The 20,134-nt window shown below is 41.5% G+C and overlaps 1 protein-coding gene across 1 annotated transcript in view; it reads right to left on the reverse strand.

The window, feature by feature from the left end:
* The window catches only part of CYRIB (CYFIP related Rac1 interactor B), a 78,776-nt gene that overhangs the window by 56,741 nt on the left and 1,901 nt on the right, over positions 1-20,134 (reverse strand). The window contains 2 exon segments of the mRNA XM_074144915.1: positions 6,591-6,618; positions 9,214-9,240. Of these exon segments, the coding sequence (XP_074001016.1) occupies positions 6,591-6,618; positions 9,214-9,240 (55 nt within the window).

The following is a 20,134-nucleotide window of genomic DNA, read 5'->3' on the forward strand; positions in this document are numbered from 1 at the left end:
GACTAAAACTTCCATCAACGTCTGTGTTCTGACAGAGGAGTTCTCGTTGCCAAGCACTTGCAGGATTTAATATCTGTATATGCTTACACCTTTTCTCCATCTAACGATTAAAAATAATCGCAACTTTCTTGTTGGCATATTCAAGTCAGAACTGCGACTTTCATCAACCTTCTCTTATTCTAAAGGTTTTACCATTCTTGCAAATAACCACGCTCCAGAGTAACTCCAATCCCAAGAATACAGAGTCCTCAACTTCAAACACCTGACAGTCAGTCAACACAGTACTGTCATGTACTCACACAGATTCCAATTTGACTTCATGTGCTTATTCAACACAAACGCTCCCAACTCTTAGGAATAAACAAAGATTTATCTCCCATTTGCCTTATCCTTTAAAGACTGTAACAGCACCAAGATTGCTAAGTACTCAGAAGTTCCCCAGAAAACTCAGTTCTGCCACCAGGAACGCTATGTTCATGCAGTAAGACCACCTTATCTTCTGAATTTACAGACCAGAGATTGATTATCAGTGAGTTTTGGTTTGCTTCTTTTTAATTTTTTATTTTTTTTTAAAAACCTTCCGCCATATCTTTCATACAGCTGAGCCTAGTCCTCCTACTTAACATAGCTTCCAGCTATATCATGGGAAGAAAAATACTGTCCACTCTCATGAGATAATTTTAAATGTAGCCATCTAAAGTTAGATCTAATCAAATGATGCTTAATGAATACTGATATATATATAAAAAAAAAAGCTTTGAGTCTACAACACAGGTAACAGCAAAAAGAATTTGCTGGAATATGTATAATTTTTTTCATTTCCCCAGATACGATTTGTAGCACGATGCCAGTTATTTTAACAGTAGCTAGCACAATAATCCGCCGTACAGTTGGAATAGCAATCCTTTCCTGCTCATCTTTACACACATGCACAAAAAGCTGCTGCTCAGCAACCAAAATTCTTGTAAGTTGTAAAAAAAAAAAGTCATTAACAAATACTTCTTTTGCCAAATTACTGTTTCACTTACATACACAATTTATGTCAGTTTTTATACTAAGATAAAGTTTAGAGTTTTGGTTTGGGTTTCTTTGTGAATATGAAGCCACTACAAAGATAAGCCTCCCAATTATTTTTTAAACAAAACAGTTTGTCAGAAATCCTTGGGGAGGTTAGTACTTATCTCAAGTTTGGTTTGAGACAACAGGTTAATAAAACAAGGTCTTAAATAATGACCACAATGCAGAAAAAAGTCACATTTGGAACAGATTTCTGAAAGGATCAGAAGTGCAACATTAGTTTGAAACAAATCTGAACCTGAAAGAATGTGCTGTTAAACTTCTTGGTAGGGCTTATATTTAGCATGAAATGCAAATCAGTAAAATTTTGAATCTTTAGGATATTCCACTGTCAGCACTACCTCTGCCTACAGTTTCCCAGGCTACTTTCACTAGCAGCATACTGTCATAAAAAAATAGCAAGCATAATTAGTATCTGAGGGCGAGTTAAAAATCTAGCTTTCCTCAACAGCATGTTATTGACTGCCTTTTGATGACCTTCAGATGAGGACAAACTCAGAGTTCTCATCTAGGAAAAAAGTTAAGAGTTTGTTTCAATTTTGCTGTTTGAGCAGGTTCAACTGTGTTTGTGAAACTGCTCCTTCTTTACTAACACTAAAGGAAGCTAGAAGCTGCATAAGAGATTAAAACACTCACAAGTCCAAAAATTAACCTGTACCTCACTGCTGTAAGCTATTGTTCCGATTCTGACGACCTACTCATCCTTAACAGAGCAAGATGGAAACATGCAATTCAGACCATAAATGCTTAACACAAAGTCAATGCAAGTCACCAGATCAGAGAAACATCTGAAAACCGGTTTTCCCAACCCATCACTTACTGCTGAGAAACACACAACCATCGAATGGTTTGGAAGGGATCTTCAAAGGTCACCTAGTCCAACTCCCCTGCAATGAGCAGGGACACCTCCCCCACTAGACCAGGTTGCTCAGAGCCCTGTCCAACCTGACCTTGAATGTTTCCAAGGATGGGGCATCTACTGCTTTCTGGGCAACCTGGGCCAGGGTTTCACCACCATCAGTGTAAAATATTTCTTTCTTATATCTAGTCTGAATCTACCTTTTTTTTTTTTTTTAATAGTTTAAAACCATTGCTCCTCATTCTATCGCAACAGGCCCTGCTAAAAAGTCTGTCCCCATTTTCCTTATAAGGTCCCTTTAAGTACTGGGAGGCTGCATAAGGTCTCCCCAGAGCCATCTCTTCTCCAGGCTGAATAACCCCAACTCTCTCAGCCCGTCTTCACAGGAGAGGATCCCCAGCCCTCTGATCATTTTTGTGGCCTCCCTCTAGATCCATTCCAACGGGTCCAAGTCTTTCCTGTGCTGAGGGCTCCAGAGCTGGAAGCAGTGGTGGTCTCACGAGAGCGAAGTAGAGGCACAGAATCACCTCCCTCACCCTGCTGGCCACACTTCTTGTGATGCAGCCCAGGATACGGTTGGCTTTCTGGGCTGCAAGCACACAAAAGCTAGCTCATGTCCAGCTTTTCATCCACCAGTATCCCCAAGTCCTTCTAGGCAGGGTTGCTCTCAATACTTTCATCCCCCAGCCTGTATTGATACCAAGAATTGCCCCAACCCAGGTGCAGGACCCTGCACTTGGCCTTGTTGAGCCTCATGAGATTCACCCGGGCCCACTTCTCAAGCATGTCAACCACACCACTCAGCTTGATGTCATCCACAAACTTGCTGAGGGTGCACTCAATCCCACTGTCTATGTCAATTAAACAGTACTGGTCCCAATACAGACCCCTGAGAGACAACAGTTGTCACTGATCTCCATCCAGACATTGAGCCACTGACCACTATTCTCAGGATGCAATCATGCAGACGATTCCTTATCCACCAAATAATCCACCCATCAAATCCATATCTCTCCATATCCCTCTCCAGAGGGAATGCTGTTGTGGGGGACCATGGAGTCCTCCTCCGTTCACAAACAGGAAGTCTAGGAGGGCATCTTTCCTCATTGGCTGAGTACTTGTGACAAGAAATTATCATCCACAAACTTCAAGTATTTCCCTGACCTGCTTGTCACAGCAGTATGGTATTCTCAGCTGATGTCTGGGAAGTTGAGATCTCCCATAAGGACAAGAGCTACCGATCCAGAGATTTCTTCCAACTGCCTACAGAGTAACTCCTCAGTGTTAGCATCCTGGCTGGGCGATCAGTAATAGACACCCTTTAAAACATCTCCTTTGCTTTCCATCCCCCTAATCCTCACCCAGAGGCTCCCAACCACATCATCACTAACTGTAAGGGCTGTGCAACCAGACCACTCCTTTACATGCAGTGCGACACCTCCACTTCTCCTGCCCTGCCTATCCCTCCTGAAAAGCCCGCAGCCCTCCATCCCGGTATTCTGGCTGTGGGACTCATTCCACCAAGTCTCATAAACACCAGTGATACCGAACTGACGAAGGCCATTTGCAACCACAACACCCAATAGCTGTCTGTAGGGGCAGGGGACACCCTAGCCCCTTTAACCCTTTCCCTTCCCATGAGGCACTGGGGAGGCTGTTGGGGGCGGGGTGGAACACAGGGAGCCTCTCCTAGGAGACCCCCAAACAAAAGGCCACAGCCAGCAACCCTAGTCCTTAGCAGTCACCAGACGTAACGGACCATGGAGCAGCCAGCACCACGGCTCCCGTTGTGCAGCCCCCGAGTCCCACCTATGCCCCGGCTGCTTCAGCCTTTTGTCCGTCCCCAAACCTTCTACCCTCAAGGTAAGGGATAACCCCAACCCCTGCAGCCTGGGGACACTCTTGGGGACAAGAGCAGAGGCAACCACCAGCGATCGTTCCTATCTCTCTCTCAGGCTCAGCGAACCTGTGCCAACTGTCCAGGCAGGAGCAACCCTTCCCCACACCCTGGGCACCCCAGGCAGGGGTGGCACCCCAGGCACCCCCAAAAGGTATGGCACCTTCAGCACCCCCAGCATTTTTGGCACAAGGGTTCAGCAATCCTGTGCTAACGTCTGTGTCCTGCCCCTGGGTGATGTGTGCCCAGCAAACACAATTTACAGAGAATGTCCCAAATACCTGGGGCCATCTGTCCCGTTTCACCTCCTGTGAGTGAGTCTCCTACCCATCTGCTGGTACAGTGGCTCATCCCACAGGAAGTGTCTGGCATAGAGCTGGGGGATGTCGGTGATCAGGGCCACCTCGGCAGTTTCCTCTGGAGGGTCACCCTGGCCCAGCATGACTCCCACTCACCCACGCAGGTCTGCAGATGGCTCCATGTGGCTGCCGCTTCGACCCCAACTTCTTCCATATCCAGAGGATGACCACCAACTTGCCTCCACCGGCGGCCACCACCACACTCAACCACGGTGCTGCGTCTCTGCTGGGCGCTGCCCCAAGGAGATCCCAGGGCTGCAGGAACCCCCCAGCAGGGACAGCTCCTGGGACCTCCCAGGACCAACCACAACACTTCACATCTTTCAACCTTCAGGGGAGAGCAGTGGTCCCAGCCCCACCAGTGCTGCCACCGTGCTTTCCCGGGTACCAGGATATGGAGAGGCGGTTTGCTCAGCTCAGCCTCTCCGACACAACCACCACCACAGGCAGCAGTGATGTCCTCAGCCACTGTGCTGACCCACACATCCAAGCCATTGGAGACCTAGCAGGTGACCTTCTACTGCCCAAGGAGATGCTAGCGGATCGCTCCTTGGTCAGCCAGGATGGTCCCAGCAGGGTCCCCATGCCTGCGTACCCTGGTGGCACCAGCAAAGCCATCTCCTGCTACAACATTGGCTCGCTCTCACTGCCAGCAGAGCTGCTCACCTCTGACTACAGCATCCCTGAGGCCTCCGACTCAGTCCTGAGCCTCGAGCAAGTCAGCACCATCGGGATGGGGCCCCAGGAGCCGTGGTGGGATGCAGGGACCAACTTACCATCGTCCCAGCTTGGCAGGCCCGAAAAGCGGGGGGAAAAACGGAAAAGCACCTTTCCAGACCCACCCAGCAAGCGCAGGGCCCTTGCAATTTGCACTAGGGTGGGAAAATGGGATTAAACCCACAGCAGAGGGGAGATGGAGATGGGAGGGGGTATGGTAGGAAGTGTTGGTGGTGTTCTAACAGCTTTCATGGCACCTTTACTCTTGTTTTTTCACATAGCGTGCTGAACTACACATAGGCTCTTAACTTCAGGAAAAGTGAAGCCACCAAAATAGCTACAAAAAGTCATTTTACACAACGTTTTAATACAAATAGGAATCACTAAAAACCAATCTGAACTACACCTGCTAACAGAAAAAAAAAAAAATCAGTTTCATGCAGACCAGTATCAACACTCCAGTTTTTATAGTATTCTCATAAAGGGAAGAAGGGCATGGAATAGTAACCACACAATAAGTACAGCATTATCTTTATGCAGAACTGCACAATTCCATACTGAACAAGACTGTCTAACACTGAATAACATTACGTGCAGTGTCTGTTTGAAAACTACAGTAGCTGTTAATCAGCAAAATATTCTTCCTGCCCTGCTCTTCCCTGCTCCTAGCACTGTTAGCTTCACACAGACAAAAGGAGGGAGGACTTGTTTCCTTTCCATTCGGCAGGTTAACCTGTTTCTCCTGCTGCACATAGTAGCAGAAAAGACTCTAACTGAAGCTTAACTCAGTCACAAAATTTGGATTTACAGAGCAAGAGATGCTAAGTAGTAGACTGACACAAGTATGCATGTGATGGGGGGGTTGATTAAGAGCCCCACATCAGCAGCTTTACAAAGTCACCTTGCACCCAGAAGAGTGATGAATGAATAATCATTCAGCGTCTTTAATAACAAAGACCACCACCGGAAGGACATTAGATCCTCATTTAGGACTCTTCAGAAACAGCTCTCAAGGTACAGGATTTCATGTCTAGTGGCCTTTATCAAGATAAGGAGACTAGCTTTCCTCACCGTCTATTTTTTGCTGTCAAAAAAATCTCACGATTAATATCACAGCCAGTACTACTACTAACTTTAAATACATTGATTTTCAGCACTGATACAAGAATAGGTACATACATGTTTCTATTTTTACAGACATTACAAACTCAAGGGTTACTTAAATCTGAATATCCTCTTTGTAACAGAAGTCTTTTTCTTCACCTTTATACTTGCTAAAAATACAAGGACAAACAAAAGCCCTGAACTTTCTCCTTAAAAGTTAAAGGGTCTTGACACTGAACATTGACTTATTACCCTCAGATTTACTGAATGCAGATGGGTGTTTTTTGGCAAGGAATGAAGAGCTAAAATGATTCACACCAAATGCTCACTTAGTCCAACAGCAAGTACTTAGGGAAACATCCCACTGCAAAGGCAGTGCAGAGGCCACCCAAACTAGTAGTTAAGTCTGCACATTTGATAGCAATGCGCATCTTCAGCCCCTTCGACCAATAGCGACAGCAAGTGACACAGTCCAATTATGTACTGTGCGAGGGGAAAAAAAGAAAGTGCCTCATTTATTTTACACTTATTGATTGACAACTGGGTGCCAACTTCAGGTGCCGTAAAGGAAAGTTACTCATTCCCTGTCAGCCTGTGCTGTATTACTTATTTCATATACCTTTATCACACCACCTCTCAATTTGCTTAAAATCAAGGCCCAGGATGTTTAAGTTAGTATCCTATCTTTACATTCTAAGATTTTTCAATCACCTTAAACTTTAGTTTGGTCTATGACCAGATTTTACAGAAAGCAGGCATGTATATTAATTTACTAGCCAAGAAACTAGGTCAACCATTTTCCTGAAATCCATGCAGATTCAGTCTCTGCAAACAAGCAGAAAAAGGCAATGACGGCATGATAGGGTTTTGTCTGTTCCATTTTAACTCTTCAGCCTTTATTAGAGCAAGGTTGTTCTTCAAAAGCTTCGTGTTTTTTCTTTAAACATTTGCTAAAGTTTAGTGCCCTGGATGATTGTAGTCTGAGAGTGGCATCTGAACAGATCATTAATCTGATACCAAGCCAACAAGGCTGCACCTTTAACAAAGTCCATCTTCTGCCACCTGTTCCCCTCCCACATCTGCTCTCCTGAAGGTCTCTCCTTCTTCACTTACCCTATGACTCAAACTGTAGATGCATCAAGCAGCACAATAGATGAAGAGTAAGCATGCAACGCAGAAGTTGTGGATCAGCCATCCAACACGTGTCTCAACCTTTCCTTCCTACCTCCAAAGCACTGGGACTTTCCACACTCCTCAGCTGCAATGAACGCCAGGAGAACTGTTTCTATGGTTGTGCCAGCCTCTCCCCTGCTCAGAGGGACCACCAGTTAGTTTTAAGTTGTGTAGTTAGTTGTGTGTTGTGGGGTGGGTGTTGGTTTTGGGGTTTGTTAGGATTATTGCTTTTTGGCTTTTACTTGTTATAAAATTGTACTTCATTACACTGTCTATACCCCAGTTTGGGGAAAATACCTCACCCTTATTATATTATGATTAAGAAGATATCTTTATATGAATATAGGAAGTCCATTTAGCAGTAACAGTATAATAAATAGAATAAAAGACAAAAAATGTTTGGCTGCTTCGTCTTCTATTCCTTAGCTAGCACACTACTTTTAGACAAAAAAAGACTACCATAAAACAAGAAGTTTAATATTGATGCTCACCTCTTCAACTTCTAAATTTGTACTGAGCACAAATTCATTTTGCATCAAGAAATGATAGGAATCATGATATTCAGACCTATAAATGACAAAATGATTCAAGTATCTATAAAAATGGAGAACTAGTGGTATTACGGTCCTCCTGTCCACTTCACTTGTTTGCACACCAGCTTCAGCAAACCTGAATCCACCACCTCAAACTCCCACCTCATTACCAACAAGGATAACACAGCACTTTGCTCCCACATCCTAAGAAAGGGGTGGGCGGAGGGAAGAATGGGACTTTACACTCCTTTGGATTTAAGTTATTTAAATTAGGAGGGAGGTTGCTTTTTTGTTTTACTTACATGCAAGATGTCATTAACAGCAATGCCTTTTTCATAAAGCCAAGAGCACTCACACATAGCTATGCTTTCTCTGTTTTCTGCGCACAGTACAGTGGTTCTACATTTACTTAACAACAATATAAGCGCTCCACAAAGGTTTGCTCTAAGTTCAGAACAGGAGAACAGCCTACATTTCATGTTTCCTTCCTTGTGCAAGGTTGAGTCACATCCTTAAGTCTCCTTTTAGAAAGCTAACAAACCATGTTAAAAGAGGGGAAAAAAAAAAAAAAAACAAAACACACACCACATCTTTAACGGAGAAGTCTTGCATTCAAGAGAACATACAGCACTGACACAGGCCACAGTTCAATTTTTTGGCTCATTTTCTGCAGTGACAGAGAAGAGAACGGCACACCTTTTTCCCTGTTAGAAGCAAAATCTGGAGCTCTTCACAGCCAGACAACTTTGTCAAAGGATTTCAGAGATAAATTAAAGGCTTTAACATTTATGAGGAGTGAATAAGTCCAAGCAAATCCTTGAAATTACTGTATTAAAAAAAACAAACCCTCACATATGGGAGAAAGCAAGAAGTTCAACTACCTTTAAAGACAACGTCTTTCTAAAGAGCAAGTAAGGTATAAAATTAAGATCTGTATTTGTTTGCTTTGGTCTAACACTTTAAATAAAATTAAGCTTTTATCCTATTATATTTTGAACCATGACTGTCAGCAGAAGAAACAGTTCTTGCCTTATTTCCTGTGCTGTACTAACTGGGTTAATGTGGGTAAATTCCCTGGTTAAAACTACTATAACCCCACAAGTTGTTTGAAATCTGGACCTGTTTCCTAAGTCTGTTTTGCACAGCCCAACCAGTACACAGACTGGGACAAGCAAAACTTAAGTCCAAGTTTTAGATAGTTCCTTCTACTTATGCAACGTACTACTACAGCTCATTTCACCACACTGAAATGGACAGACCTCTTCAAATCACCTAAATTACACACTTGTATGTGTGCATGAAATAACATCCCAGATCTGCTGGTACAGTTTTTTGTCAGTGCAACTTGTAACTGCATATTCCATCTATCAGGTTCTGAAATGAACAACTCACGTAGTACATAGTATTTAATATTGAGTGTTTAAATATATATTTTTATATTGATAAATTATAAATAGTATGTTTATATCTATTACAGATTAGATTATGTATTACTATCTGTGCCCTCCAGAGAGCCAGAAGCTGGGCAATGAGACAAATGCAAATCTAGTGATTCTCTTATGATAAGCAGACAGAACTGATCCCCTTTTACCAGGCAAATAGAGTAGACAACACACTTCCACCCCTTCTGCTCTGGACAGGCTAAAGGCCCTGATATACTGTTTCAATCTTGATATGTACTGCAGTTTTATATAAGCACAGGTTTAGATAAAACTAATACACTTTAAGTTAATCATAAAAGGTGCAAGTCTCATCAAGCGTGGGACAGTTCCGGGGCTGTAGCTTTCAGAAATATTTTTCAAAATAATTTCTTTGAGGTCTAGCTAACTATTCAAATAAAAATGCATCATCTATAAAGACCATGACCATACTATTTATATTTAAAGATTAAATCGGCACCATTTTGCATGGTACATAGAGTTAACTATTTGGCACAGGTGCTAGAGCAAAGGAGGAACTAATCATTAAGTTTCTGCACTGAGGACATGGCTACTGTGTCAGCGGAACTTCCCGAAAAGGTTTTCTTCTCATAATTAACCTATAAAAAAATTTGGAGGGGAGGGAGAGGAAGAGGGGAACCCACCTGTCTAAGAAAAGAAGATCACCTTTTTCAAACTTGAACAAGACAAACTACAAAAGCCCAGTCAGACTTTCAGAATTACTCTCATATAACTAAGAAACGCGTGTCATTACGAAGTCTCAGACAGTAACAGACACTGACAAATGAGAGCTGCATCTTTCAACAGGCATTAGCTGCAGCCTATGATAGACACTACTCATTCCAGTTAACAAAACAAAAGAGAAGCTTTTGAATTTACTACTTCTGCTCAAATGATGGTAAAAAATCTTAAAGTATTGACCTTGAAGATCTGTTTCACTGAAAAAGTGGGATTTTTATCCTTTTTTTCTGGAAGCACGGTTTTGAAAAGGATAAGGGTAATGCTCAAGGCTCTCACAAAGAATACAAAGTTTGCTTCTGCACTGTAAACTTTACTCGGACCCAAAAGGAGTATCTGTCAGAAAACCAGACTATTACAGGCACAGTCTGGTCCAATTACAAGTACTGAGAAACCCTGAGAACCACAACATAAAGGAGGAAAAAAAAAAAAAAAAAAGCACCAGGTCCTGTTCAACAAGCCATCCTCCATTCCAAAGCACAGTTCAAATGAAACCTGTCTGCACTTCTGGCCTGACTGGCCCAGCATTCAGAGCTGAAAACCAGCCCCTAAGGAGCATGCTTCCAGGATCTCTCAACCTGCTCCGTTAGGAGGAGGTGTCAGGGGGAGGAAAAAAGAAAAAAAGGAAAGTTCAAAGACAAAATTCAAACAATTTCCTTTTCAGGCAGTTCTAGCCTCAACTTTGCAGAGATGATTACAAGTATTAATGATGTTAAATGAAAGAAACACTAGGATAACAACCAGAGATATTGTACTACTGAATTAGATGCTACTAGTAGCAGTTACTCTAAACATTTTGTTTTTACCAGTATTTAGGTGAGAATAAAGCAGAGAAAAGTATGGTTGTTCAAAGCAAAAGAAAACACAAAGAATGTTACCTATGCTAGATATTTCCTGAAGTATGAACAAGAAGAGCTTTCTACATAAATGCCAAATAAAAAAGGATTAGAAAGGACAGAGCAGTAAGAGTGAAACTATGTGATCAGAAGTAAAACAAAAGCATGGACCCTACCTTCCAGTGACTTCTGTTACAGCACTCGCAGGCAGGACACAGCCTTTGCGTTTCCGTTGCAGCCTCCCCTGTAACAGCGGCCTCAGCAATTTAGGAAGCAGAGCACAGCTGACAGTGGTGAGGAAGAGATGATGTTACACACAATAACTGGTTGATAAGAGAAGAATTACTTTTATGAGGTGCCCTCCTGCAGTGAAGGGCAGCAGATGAAGTATAAAAATCTGTACTCTTGGAGCTCCTAAGGCAAGGGGAAAATACCTTGACTAAACCAGCTTTAGCTCTAACAGAAAAACTACCCAAGAGTACAAATAGTTTAAAGAATTAGGGTATTTCTAAAATACTAAGATGACTATTCTCACAGACCTAACTAGGCCTTCACTCACTTTTTTTTTTTTAATTTCTCTGAACTTCCAAAAGATGAGCTGTAACACTAGCTCAAATTAAGACTGCACGCTGTCCTTGGAAAAAGATACGCTTAAGTACCAACATAACATTTTCTTACTTTTCTTATTATTATGTTATTAAGAAATATCTTGACCTATTCAATCAAATCTGTGGTCGTTTACAACACATGATAAAAATGAAACATGCAATCCTTTTGCCAAGAACAGCATTTTACCAGGACTACAGTAAATACACTTAGTTGTTTTTTTCTAACACTCTGATTCAGAACCAGGAAACAGACCAATTCTAAGCACAACAATTGTGCTTTTCATTTTAAAGAAATTATTTGGCTTGCAATTTTTTTTTAACATGCAAAAACACTAAGACCAAAGCCAACATGTTCTCTGAGGAAGTTAAAGCTTTATAATTGTGGACCTAAACACAAATTACTTGAAGTTAGTAAGTGAGATTTTTAATTCTTCTTCTGAAGCTATTGCATATACATCAACAACACAAAATAAAGCAGCACTGAATCATTTTGGCAGTGCTGTAAAGCCAACATGTTGTGAAAATTGAACTATATTGTACTGGGTATTTTTTATTTCCTGACAACTGTCAGCAGCACATAGTGTGCCCTGATGAGTGAGTGCACACACGCTCGTCCCCTGGCAGAGGGGATCTGCCCTCAACAGATGGAACAAGAGCATAAGCGAAGCCTGTATTGCTGGCATACCAAAATAGGGGCTTGAAAATCACTTAAGTATTTTGGCCAGCAATTAAAATATTAGTTTCCTAAGAATACATGTGGGTTCTACATCAGCTCAAGTTTGCTTGAGATACAAACTGCCTGACATGAGTACTGTATTGAGATATGATATAGCCAACTGCACTGAACAGTACATGGACACACATGCAAGTACATGGGTGCACACGTGTTTTTATACACACACATGCATATAGAAATCTATACACACAGAGAGTAATTTAAGATATGAACTATATCACTGTATTGCATTCCCATCTTCTGGAGACAGATGGTTGTTGGTTTGCTGGTTGTTTTCTTTTTTTTTTTCCTTTTTAAACAAAGTTTTATCATGACTGTACTTCCTTTTCTTTTTTAGTGCTGCTACTCCTGACTCACCCACACGTAGCTATGCTTCAGCATGTTGCACTTTATGTTCTTTTACAAAGTGTCACTACAATTCTTACTCGAACTGAAGTTACTTTAACTGCATAAATCCACCCACAGAGGTAAAGGTGGGCAGAGCTGACAGATCACATAACTAAACACACAAAAAGCCTACATGAGCCAAGAAAACAGCACCTGAGGCTCTCAATGTTTAAAATGTTTGCGTCCTCTTCCACATGAAAGTTCCTCAAGCTTGAACAGTAATGTTTGTCACATACCCCACATCACATCAGAAGCCAGCTGTGCTTCTGACAAACCCAGAGTACAAATGGACTTTGCAGATCAAAAGCACTCCTGTGATCATTCCCCTCCCTAGCAGGGGAGAAAAATCTCTACCTTAAGACCTGAAAAGAGATTTGCTACCAATGAAGGCAAAGCTTTCAAGAGAAATCAAGTTTCCACCAAATTTAATCTACAGCAAAAGTGTTCCTAGTCCTTCTAGCTGCAGAGCTGATCAGCCAAATATTAACTGAACATAAGCCAACACAGTAGGCCTGGCAAGAAAAAGGCAAAAAAAACACAGCTCCATCAGCAGAGGCTGCTGTTCTTTTCTTTACCCAGGAGTAAACACTTCTTTTTTTAAATACTGTACAGTTTTCTAACCAGCATAAGCCTCATTCATAGTATCTCTTGAACAGAAGCTCCCAAGAAAAACTTTGAGTGATGAGCTAGCAAAAGGATTAAAAAGAAACCCTCAAAAAAGCCCAACAGAGTAGCAAAGGCTTTTTACCCTTCCTTCTAATGACAGCAGAAACAGCAGCTTTATACTTCTTATAGTGGTTGAAATGGTTTCTCTTCTAAAGAGAAACTTGAGAAGCCACAAGGCTCTACAAAACAGAAAGAACTTATGGTTCCTCCCTTCCAGTGGCTACGGTAGGACAGAACTATCTTTCAAATGAAACAGTTAAGCAGAGCAATGTGGATGCTCGAGAGTCCTAACTGAAAAATAAAAGTCGGCTCATTCCTCCTTCCTTCACCATAAAGGAAGAATGAATTCATTGACCACAATTCTGTTAATAGAACTGCACCACCACTTCGACTTATCCATAACATTTAAACACTAAAAATAGGTGTCTTTTTAGAACACGTAGCAGTTTGGTCCTTTAAATTTGGCCCTGAAGCTGTGTGAACGCAGCCCAGCTAAGGAATGCATGGAACACCACCATCTGCATCAATACCAAAAGTTTGTGGGAGTTACTAATACCAGAGTATGAGTTCTTGGGAGTCGCACAATGCCAGAATTAATCCTTCCTCATTTCTCTGAACAAGCAACATATTTATACACGAAGAAACTAGAAATAACTTTGCCTTTTTGACAAAAATGAAATGCTGCAATAAACAGAATGACCTCAAGCGTGGCCATGTTCCCCAACTCGGTTATAGCAGCTACACGTCCAAAGAGACAGCAAACCCGCAGAGGAAACAACTGTGAAGTTAGAACACAGTATTAAAACGGAATCACAGCAAGAGAAAAGCAGCAAGTTCAATGGGGATGTGGCTGCAATATGTAAACTAGTCTAAAAAGACTCGGGTTCCAGTCATTTCTAACCATGCAAAACCAGCTGAACTTCTCTTCTTCATGACTTTGCTCCTCATGTGTAAAATAGGAAGCGAACCACTTCCTCATCTCACTCCACCATTCTGATAACAACTCTACAGAAAGTGGTACCAGACTATCCAAGAGGAAATTAATTGCACCTCTGGAGCAACCTAGCAAGAGCACGGTAAAGTATTAAGCAACAAAGACAAACTTTTGAGCACCTGTTCACTAAACTAGCACCTGCCACTTCTTCCCAGGGATAAAGCAAGGGTGCTAATGGAAGCAATGGCATACAATTAAGTATTCAGGGCTGCTTGCTTTCTGCGGTTTCTTTACTTTTGAGCAACGCCTCACAGCCCGCCAGAAACGACCAAGCACAAACTCTTAACTAGGAGATGAGTCTGGACAATTCATCCTTGTAGCTACGTGGCACATCACCAGAATCAGAACCATTTACTCAGGACACCAATTTCTACCACTTAGAGATACACATTAAGCTAAACTGTTGAAGACATGAAGGCTACTAATGGCAATGGACAAAACTCAGTACGTTTTATTTCACTGTAGTCCCTTCCTTACAGTTTTACTGAGTCTACTTTTACCATCCCGACTTCCTTGTCCAACAGCCCTATCTGCCTTCTTTACAAAATCCCAGCTTCTACTCTTAATTCTCCTGCCCAGCCTTCTCCCTCACCAGCTCTCTCTTCCATATTTTCTTTGCCCAGTAAGTCCCCATTTCCCTTGATGTCCCCAGGATGCTGGGTAACAGGCAGCACCATTCCCACACGCTCCCTCGGTACCTGACCGATACCCTCCACGCAGCCAACGAGCTCCCAACCCAACTTCTCTGCTAATTTTTGAGCAATTTGTCCTGAACTCAGTCCCAGATTCTAATTAATATTCTTCCCTGCTTTCAGCTCGAAGTAAGCTGCTCCTCCTCCTCGTTAACTGCCATCACTCCTCACCTCAGCTGTCATTTCCATCCAAACCTGTTTTTTCTCCCATGCTGCCTGGCTGGATACATGTTTATTAGAGCATGAGTTTTCGTAGGACTGAAATGGGGTCAAACTAAGGCCTGTTCTGGACTAGGGACACTGAGAGAAGCAAAGCAAGAGGCATCAGCCCTGTGAAAACACTCTGCTGCAAAGCCGATACACACCAGAGCTATTTGAAGAGCTGTCAAAAAATTTTAAGACTACAGTTACAACATCTGTTCCCAAGCCTCACTTTTGGCAGCTACTGAAGTAGTTTGACTGAAATTCCTTTGAAAACCTGACACAATATTAACGTCAATATTATATAACATTATTTGCTCAAAGTATTAGGTCTTAACCAATAGTCTCTTACACTGCCATTTACCAGACTTTACTGCTGGTCCCACCTACAGTAAGTTCCCTACAGGGGACACGGTTCTACCCATTTTTTATTAAGAAGCCCCAGCTGCAGAACAATGGAGACTTTCTTCGTAACAAGTTTGAACGTGGCTAAAACCAGAAACTTCAGAAAAGATAAGACAACAACCTGGCTTTTGTTAGGCTAGTTAAAAGCTCTTGTAAGATCATCCCCTGAACATCAAGCTAGGAGATATCAACTAGGTCATGTTATTCTGTTTCTACTGCTAAGAAATGAATTCAGCTCTGGACTCCGAGATGTGAAGGTAGGAACAGTTAAAGCACGCAAAGTGCTGTTTTAGCATTCAGGAGAGCATGACGAGCCAGTTGCACATGGGAACAAGCAGCAAGTGATTTCTACAGGAAGTACCCAGAGCAAAAACATTCAAAACTATCATTACAATTCAATTGCCTGTTCGGTTGACAAATCCGCATCTCTCCACACAAGACTTTTACACACAAGCAGGAAATCTCGACTCTAAATCAATTAACTGCTATCCATAAGCAACCCTTACATAACGCTCTGCCTTGTCCGTATGATCTTCATTGATATAAAAGGTCAGCAATTTTATCTTTGAGAAGAAACCTCATGGAGTCTGGTGGTCACATATTTCACTTCCACATTAAGAAGGAACAGTTTCAAATAACCGTATGTCTCAGCACATAAAAGGTGCAAATATAACAAAAAGAAATGAATTGCCTTTTCATGTCCAGAATGCACTTTGCCCGAGAAGTTTCACTTTCAGAAACGCTAAACAGGAAGGTTTTATTTTTAAGAAAACAAGAGCTATGAATAAATTTCTTATTCTTACAGTCTCTTTCTTCCAGACTAGCAGTGCTAAAATTCAGAAAACTACATACTTTTTTTGCAGTAGAAAGGTCAAACTGATTTGTACATCAGAAGCTGAAACAAACACCTTTGTTGTCCAAGACAAAAAGACATGAATTTCCTTCCCATGTGAGGATGTTACCCTCGAGACTGCTATAATAAAAAGGAGAACCAGCCATCACCCAGTGCCACACCTGACTGGAAACATACGCAATTAGATCTAACTTTTGAAGTTATACAACAGCTAGAGCCACTAGTCACAGAAACAGGGCTTTCCAGTCAGCTAATTTACAACTAGGGTTCCTAGGAACTCATCTATTACCTTGTATAGTACACCAGAAAAAGTTACTCATGCTAACACTCCATTTAATTTAATCATCTGGTACTGAAGGAGAACCAGAATTGCCTCATGGCTGAATTTAAGAGTCTTTTGAACTGTGCCAGTTAAATAGAATTTGCTCACAGAACAGCCTCCTGACACCGGGAACGGTTAAGCCCCACAGCCTGAAGTAAAAAGTGCTTTTAAAAATGTATCTAGGACAGTGTTCCGCTGTGCTTTCTTACATATAAAGTGATTACCCACACAAAACTTTTTTTTTTTTTTGCCTGGTGGTCACCGATTCAGGTAAAGCACTTGCTGATGGGAATCAGCCTTCCAGACAGGTCTATTAACTGCCTACAGGATCAAGCTTTAGGTTTTGGTGTGGGTGGCAGACGGAAGGCCTGTTTTGCAAGGCACGCTATTTTTGTAGCTGCAGCCACACCAAACTGAACACGCTCAATCTCCCAAGCTAAGCTGTCCCAGACCCAATTACACTATTTGCACGGGGACCACCTGGGAATCCCAAGTGCTGTAAATATAAACCACAGAATCAGCCAAACACTTAGTAAACAAGACCACAAACCATAGAGCTTTTCCACTGAACGGGAGTAAAAGAATAAAAATAAACCCTCCCATTCAAACATTATTTGAGGAAACTATTTTTATACACATAAGATTGTACATAAGTACAATCTCTTTGTTTCAGAGATATTTAGTCTCCAATTATTCCTACAGTCATACAACGATTCTGTGTAGTAGAAAAAAAAATACTTGGTTTGGTCAGTTGTACATCATTCCCCAAATGAAATACTAAAACTTTAGGTTTGTACAAATAAGGCAAACAACAATCTTTGCTCATAGACACAAATTAGCCAATACTTCTCTAGGTACTAGAAATGTAAACATTCTTTTTCTAGATGTTGAAAAAGAAGCATAAAAGAACACTCAAAAATAATAAGTCTGGTACCAAAAGTCCTTTCGCAAATGCATTTCATGGCCAATATTTAACATTTCTAGAGTTAACCAGAAATAAATTACTAAACATTTCACCTGAAGACAGTAGCACAACCAGATGACAAAGGCTGTAACAACAGATGAAAGTTAGTAAGCTACATTCACACACACCAGGACATTGTCAGCCTTTAAGTCACATCTACGACTGTCTTACAACTACCTTGAAATTCAAATTATCATGAGCGAAAGGCCAAAAAACCGCACCATTTTACTTGCACCTTTCAATACGCTGTCTGTAACTAGTTTCGCTCTTTCCACAGCGAAGGTATTTTCTGTGCATCAGGCTTTCACATGACAGAGAAGACAAAAATGCCATTTCTAAAAAGGAGAATGTAATTAAAACCACAGGAGATGGGGAACACAGGAGAAAGCACTGTAACTAAAAATACTTTCAGCTTTACCTAGTCAATTCTAAAACCGATCATTGTTTGTTGTTGGTTCCTGTTAAGCTCTGCTGTTTACATAATTGCAATGCACATACCTCCAGTAAGCACTGGAATTGCAAATGTCAAACAGTGCCTATATAACAGAGCCTATTACTCTCAGCAAATTTTAGACAGTTTGAAACGCTCTGCCAGCTGCAGCAGCCAACTTGTGGCACTAGAGCGAACATTCCTGAATCACAGAAGGGGGGAAAACAGTGAATTTATAAGAGATCCTGAAATTAAAGCCAATCAAATAAGCCTCTGTCTTCATACACATGAAAAGAAGACTTCTCCACATTGGTGTTAAATCTTCCACAATCACAAGGAAGAAAATACTAATACACTTAAGGTTGTACGTCCATAGATTAATATTAAAGGAAGACTTATGAGGTATGCAAGAGGACCATCCATTTGTTTAAAAGTGCTCTTAATACATGCAAATGAACTGGAGTAGGAAAGATGTCAAAAAAGGTGCATACAACTGGCCATCATTTACAGCTGGAAAATTATTTGAAATAAATCTTACCCTGCCTAATGAATGCATGTATTTCAGGTGCCAGAGCTAGTAAGCAGTGCCACGGCTTCGGGTTCCCCAGCACCTAGTTCTTTCCAATCCAAGCACAGCTCCCTCCATATCTGCAGTCCTCTCGCTCTCATCACCTTTGAAGCCTCACTAATACACTTGGAGGGATTCAGCTGGACCAAAATGATGGCTAGGATGACTCTCTGCATCCTGGTACTAAGCACTAACATGCAAACCCTGTGTGGATTCAGCACATATTCACTTGGGCGGCGTACCTCGCCTGTAGCACATTTGCTTGACAGCTGATAGTCCAAGAGATGCAATTTGACAACACTCAAATTATTTCAGCTTTGAAGATACATTTTCAAACATTTTTACGATGAATAAGTCTCATAAAATTGATTTATAATATACTTTAGGGTAGTTAACATTACCTTAGGAGACAGGAGTCATTCTTCTCGACTTAAGCCCATCTACGTCAAAGAATAAAACTCTCGGTGTAGTTATAAAAGAGCAAGCTTTTAGTAAAAACAGGCAAAGATGATAACCTTGACTTACACTAGCACCACTATTTCTTTAAAACCAAAACAACACAACACACACATTTGACTGCTTAAAAAACAAATCTGACTTCTTGCACATAAGCCTTAATTTTGCCTGTCTCTACTACAGGGTATGCATTAGTTCCATCTATGCCCCCAGTTGGCAGGCAGTAACAAAAAGAAAAAAAAGAAGAAAGTACTTCAGGCTGTTTGTGTATCTGTATTCTCCTAGATACACAGCGAGGGAAAAAAACCGCATGTACATTTACCATGCTTAAGCAGCTACAGAAATCCAAAGTAGCCCCCACATATGCTTTTCCAAATGACAGGGCCAATTTCTGTTGCTGCATTACTCACTAATTCAGCAGTTAGCAACACAAATATTCCCCATCCTTCTGTCTCTTTCCAGGTGTCTAGTAAGCACCATTAGAATTCTGGTGACAGACACCTTGAATTAAGATCCCCACGTAACTGTTCCTAAACCGTTTTAGCTACTGCATTCAATTAATTTCAAAATTAATCATTCTGCTAAGATACAATAAAAAATAATTTCCTTCTTCTCTTTATCCAGACACTAAGACTCCCTCTAAACTCAGATAAGGGGTCAGGACAGTTATGTATGCAAGAACAGAACCAGCTAACATCATGTTTCTACAGTCAGCAAGGTTGCCACAGGGAAGGTTTCATATGAAGAGGCAGAGAATTTCAAAGACAATCTCTTCAATAATCTGTCACCTCAGGTGGCCCCAGCTGAACTGCAAGCAATGAAGAAAATCTAGAGCACCTGACGACAAATGGAAGTTGTGTAACAGACAGGAACAAATTCGTTCCTTACTTTCATACAACCATGGGACTTCTCGACAGGGATATTTTAAAACAGATTCTGGTATCACCTCTTTCTACGGCCCCTACTCTCTGACAGGTAATGTGTGCAAGAAGAAAGCTGACAGTTGGACTTGAATAAAAAGCTATCTACTCCTCTACTTGTGTTTCAACAATGGAATACCCTCCGTACACCAAACAAAAAACATTCTTATTTCAAAGAGCAGCACCTTATTCACACAGTT

The sequence above is a fragment of the Numenius arquata genome, chromosome 3 (genome assembly GCF_964106895.1).
Source record: "Numenius arquata chromosome 3, bNumArq3.hap1.1, whole genome shotgun sequence".
In the NCBI taxonomy this organism is placed as follows: Eukaryota; Metazoa; Chordata; class Aves; order Charadriiformes; family Scolopacidae; genus Numenius; species Numenius arquata.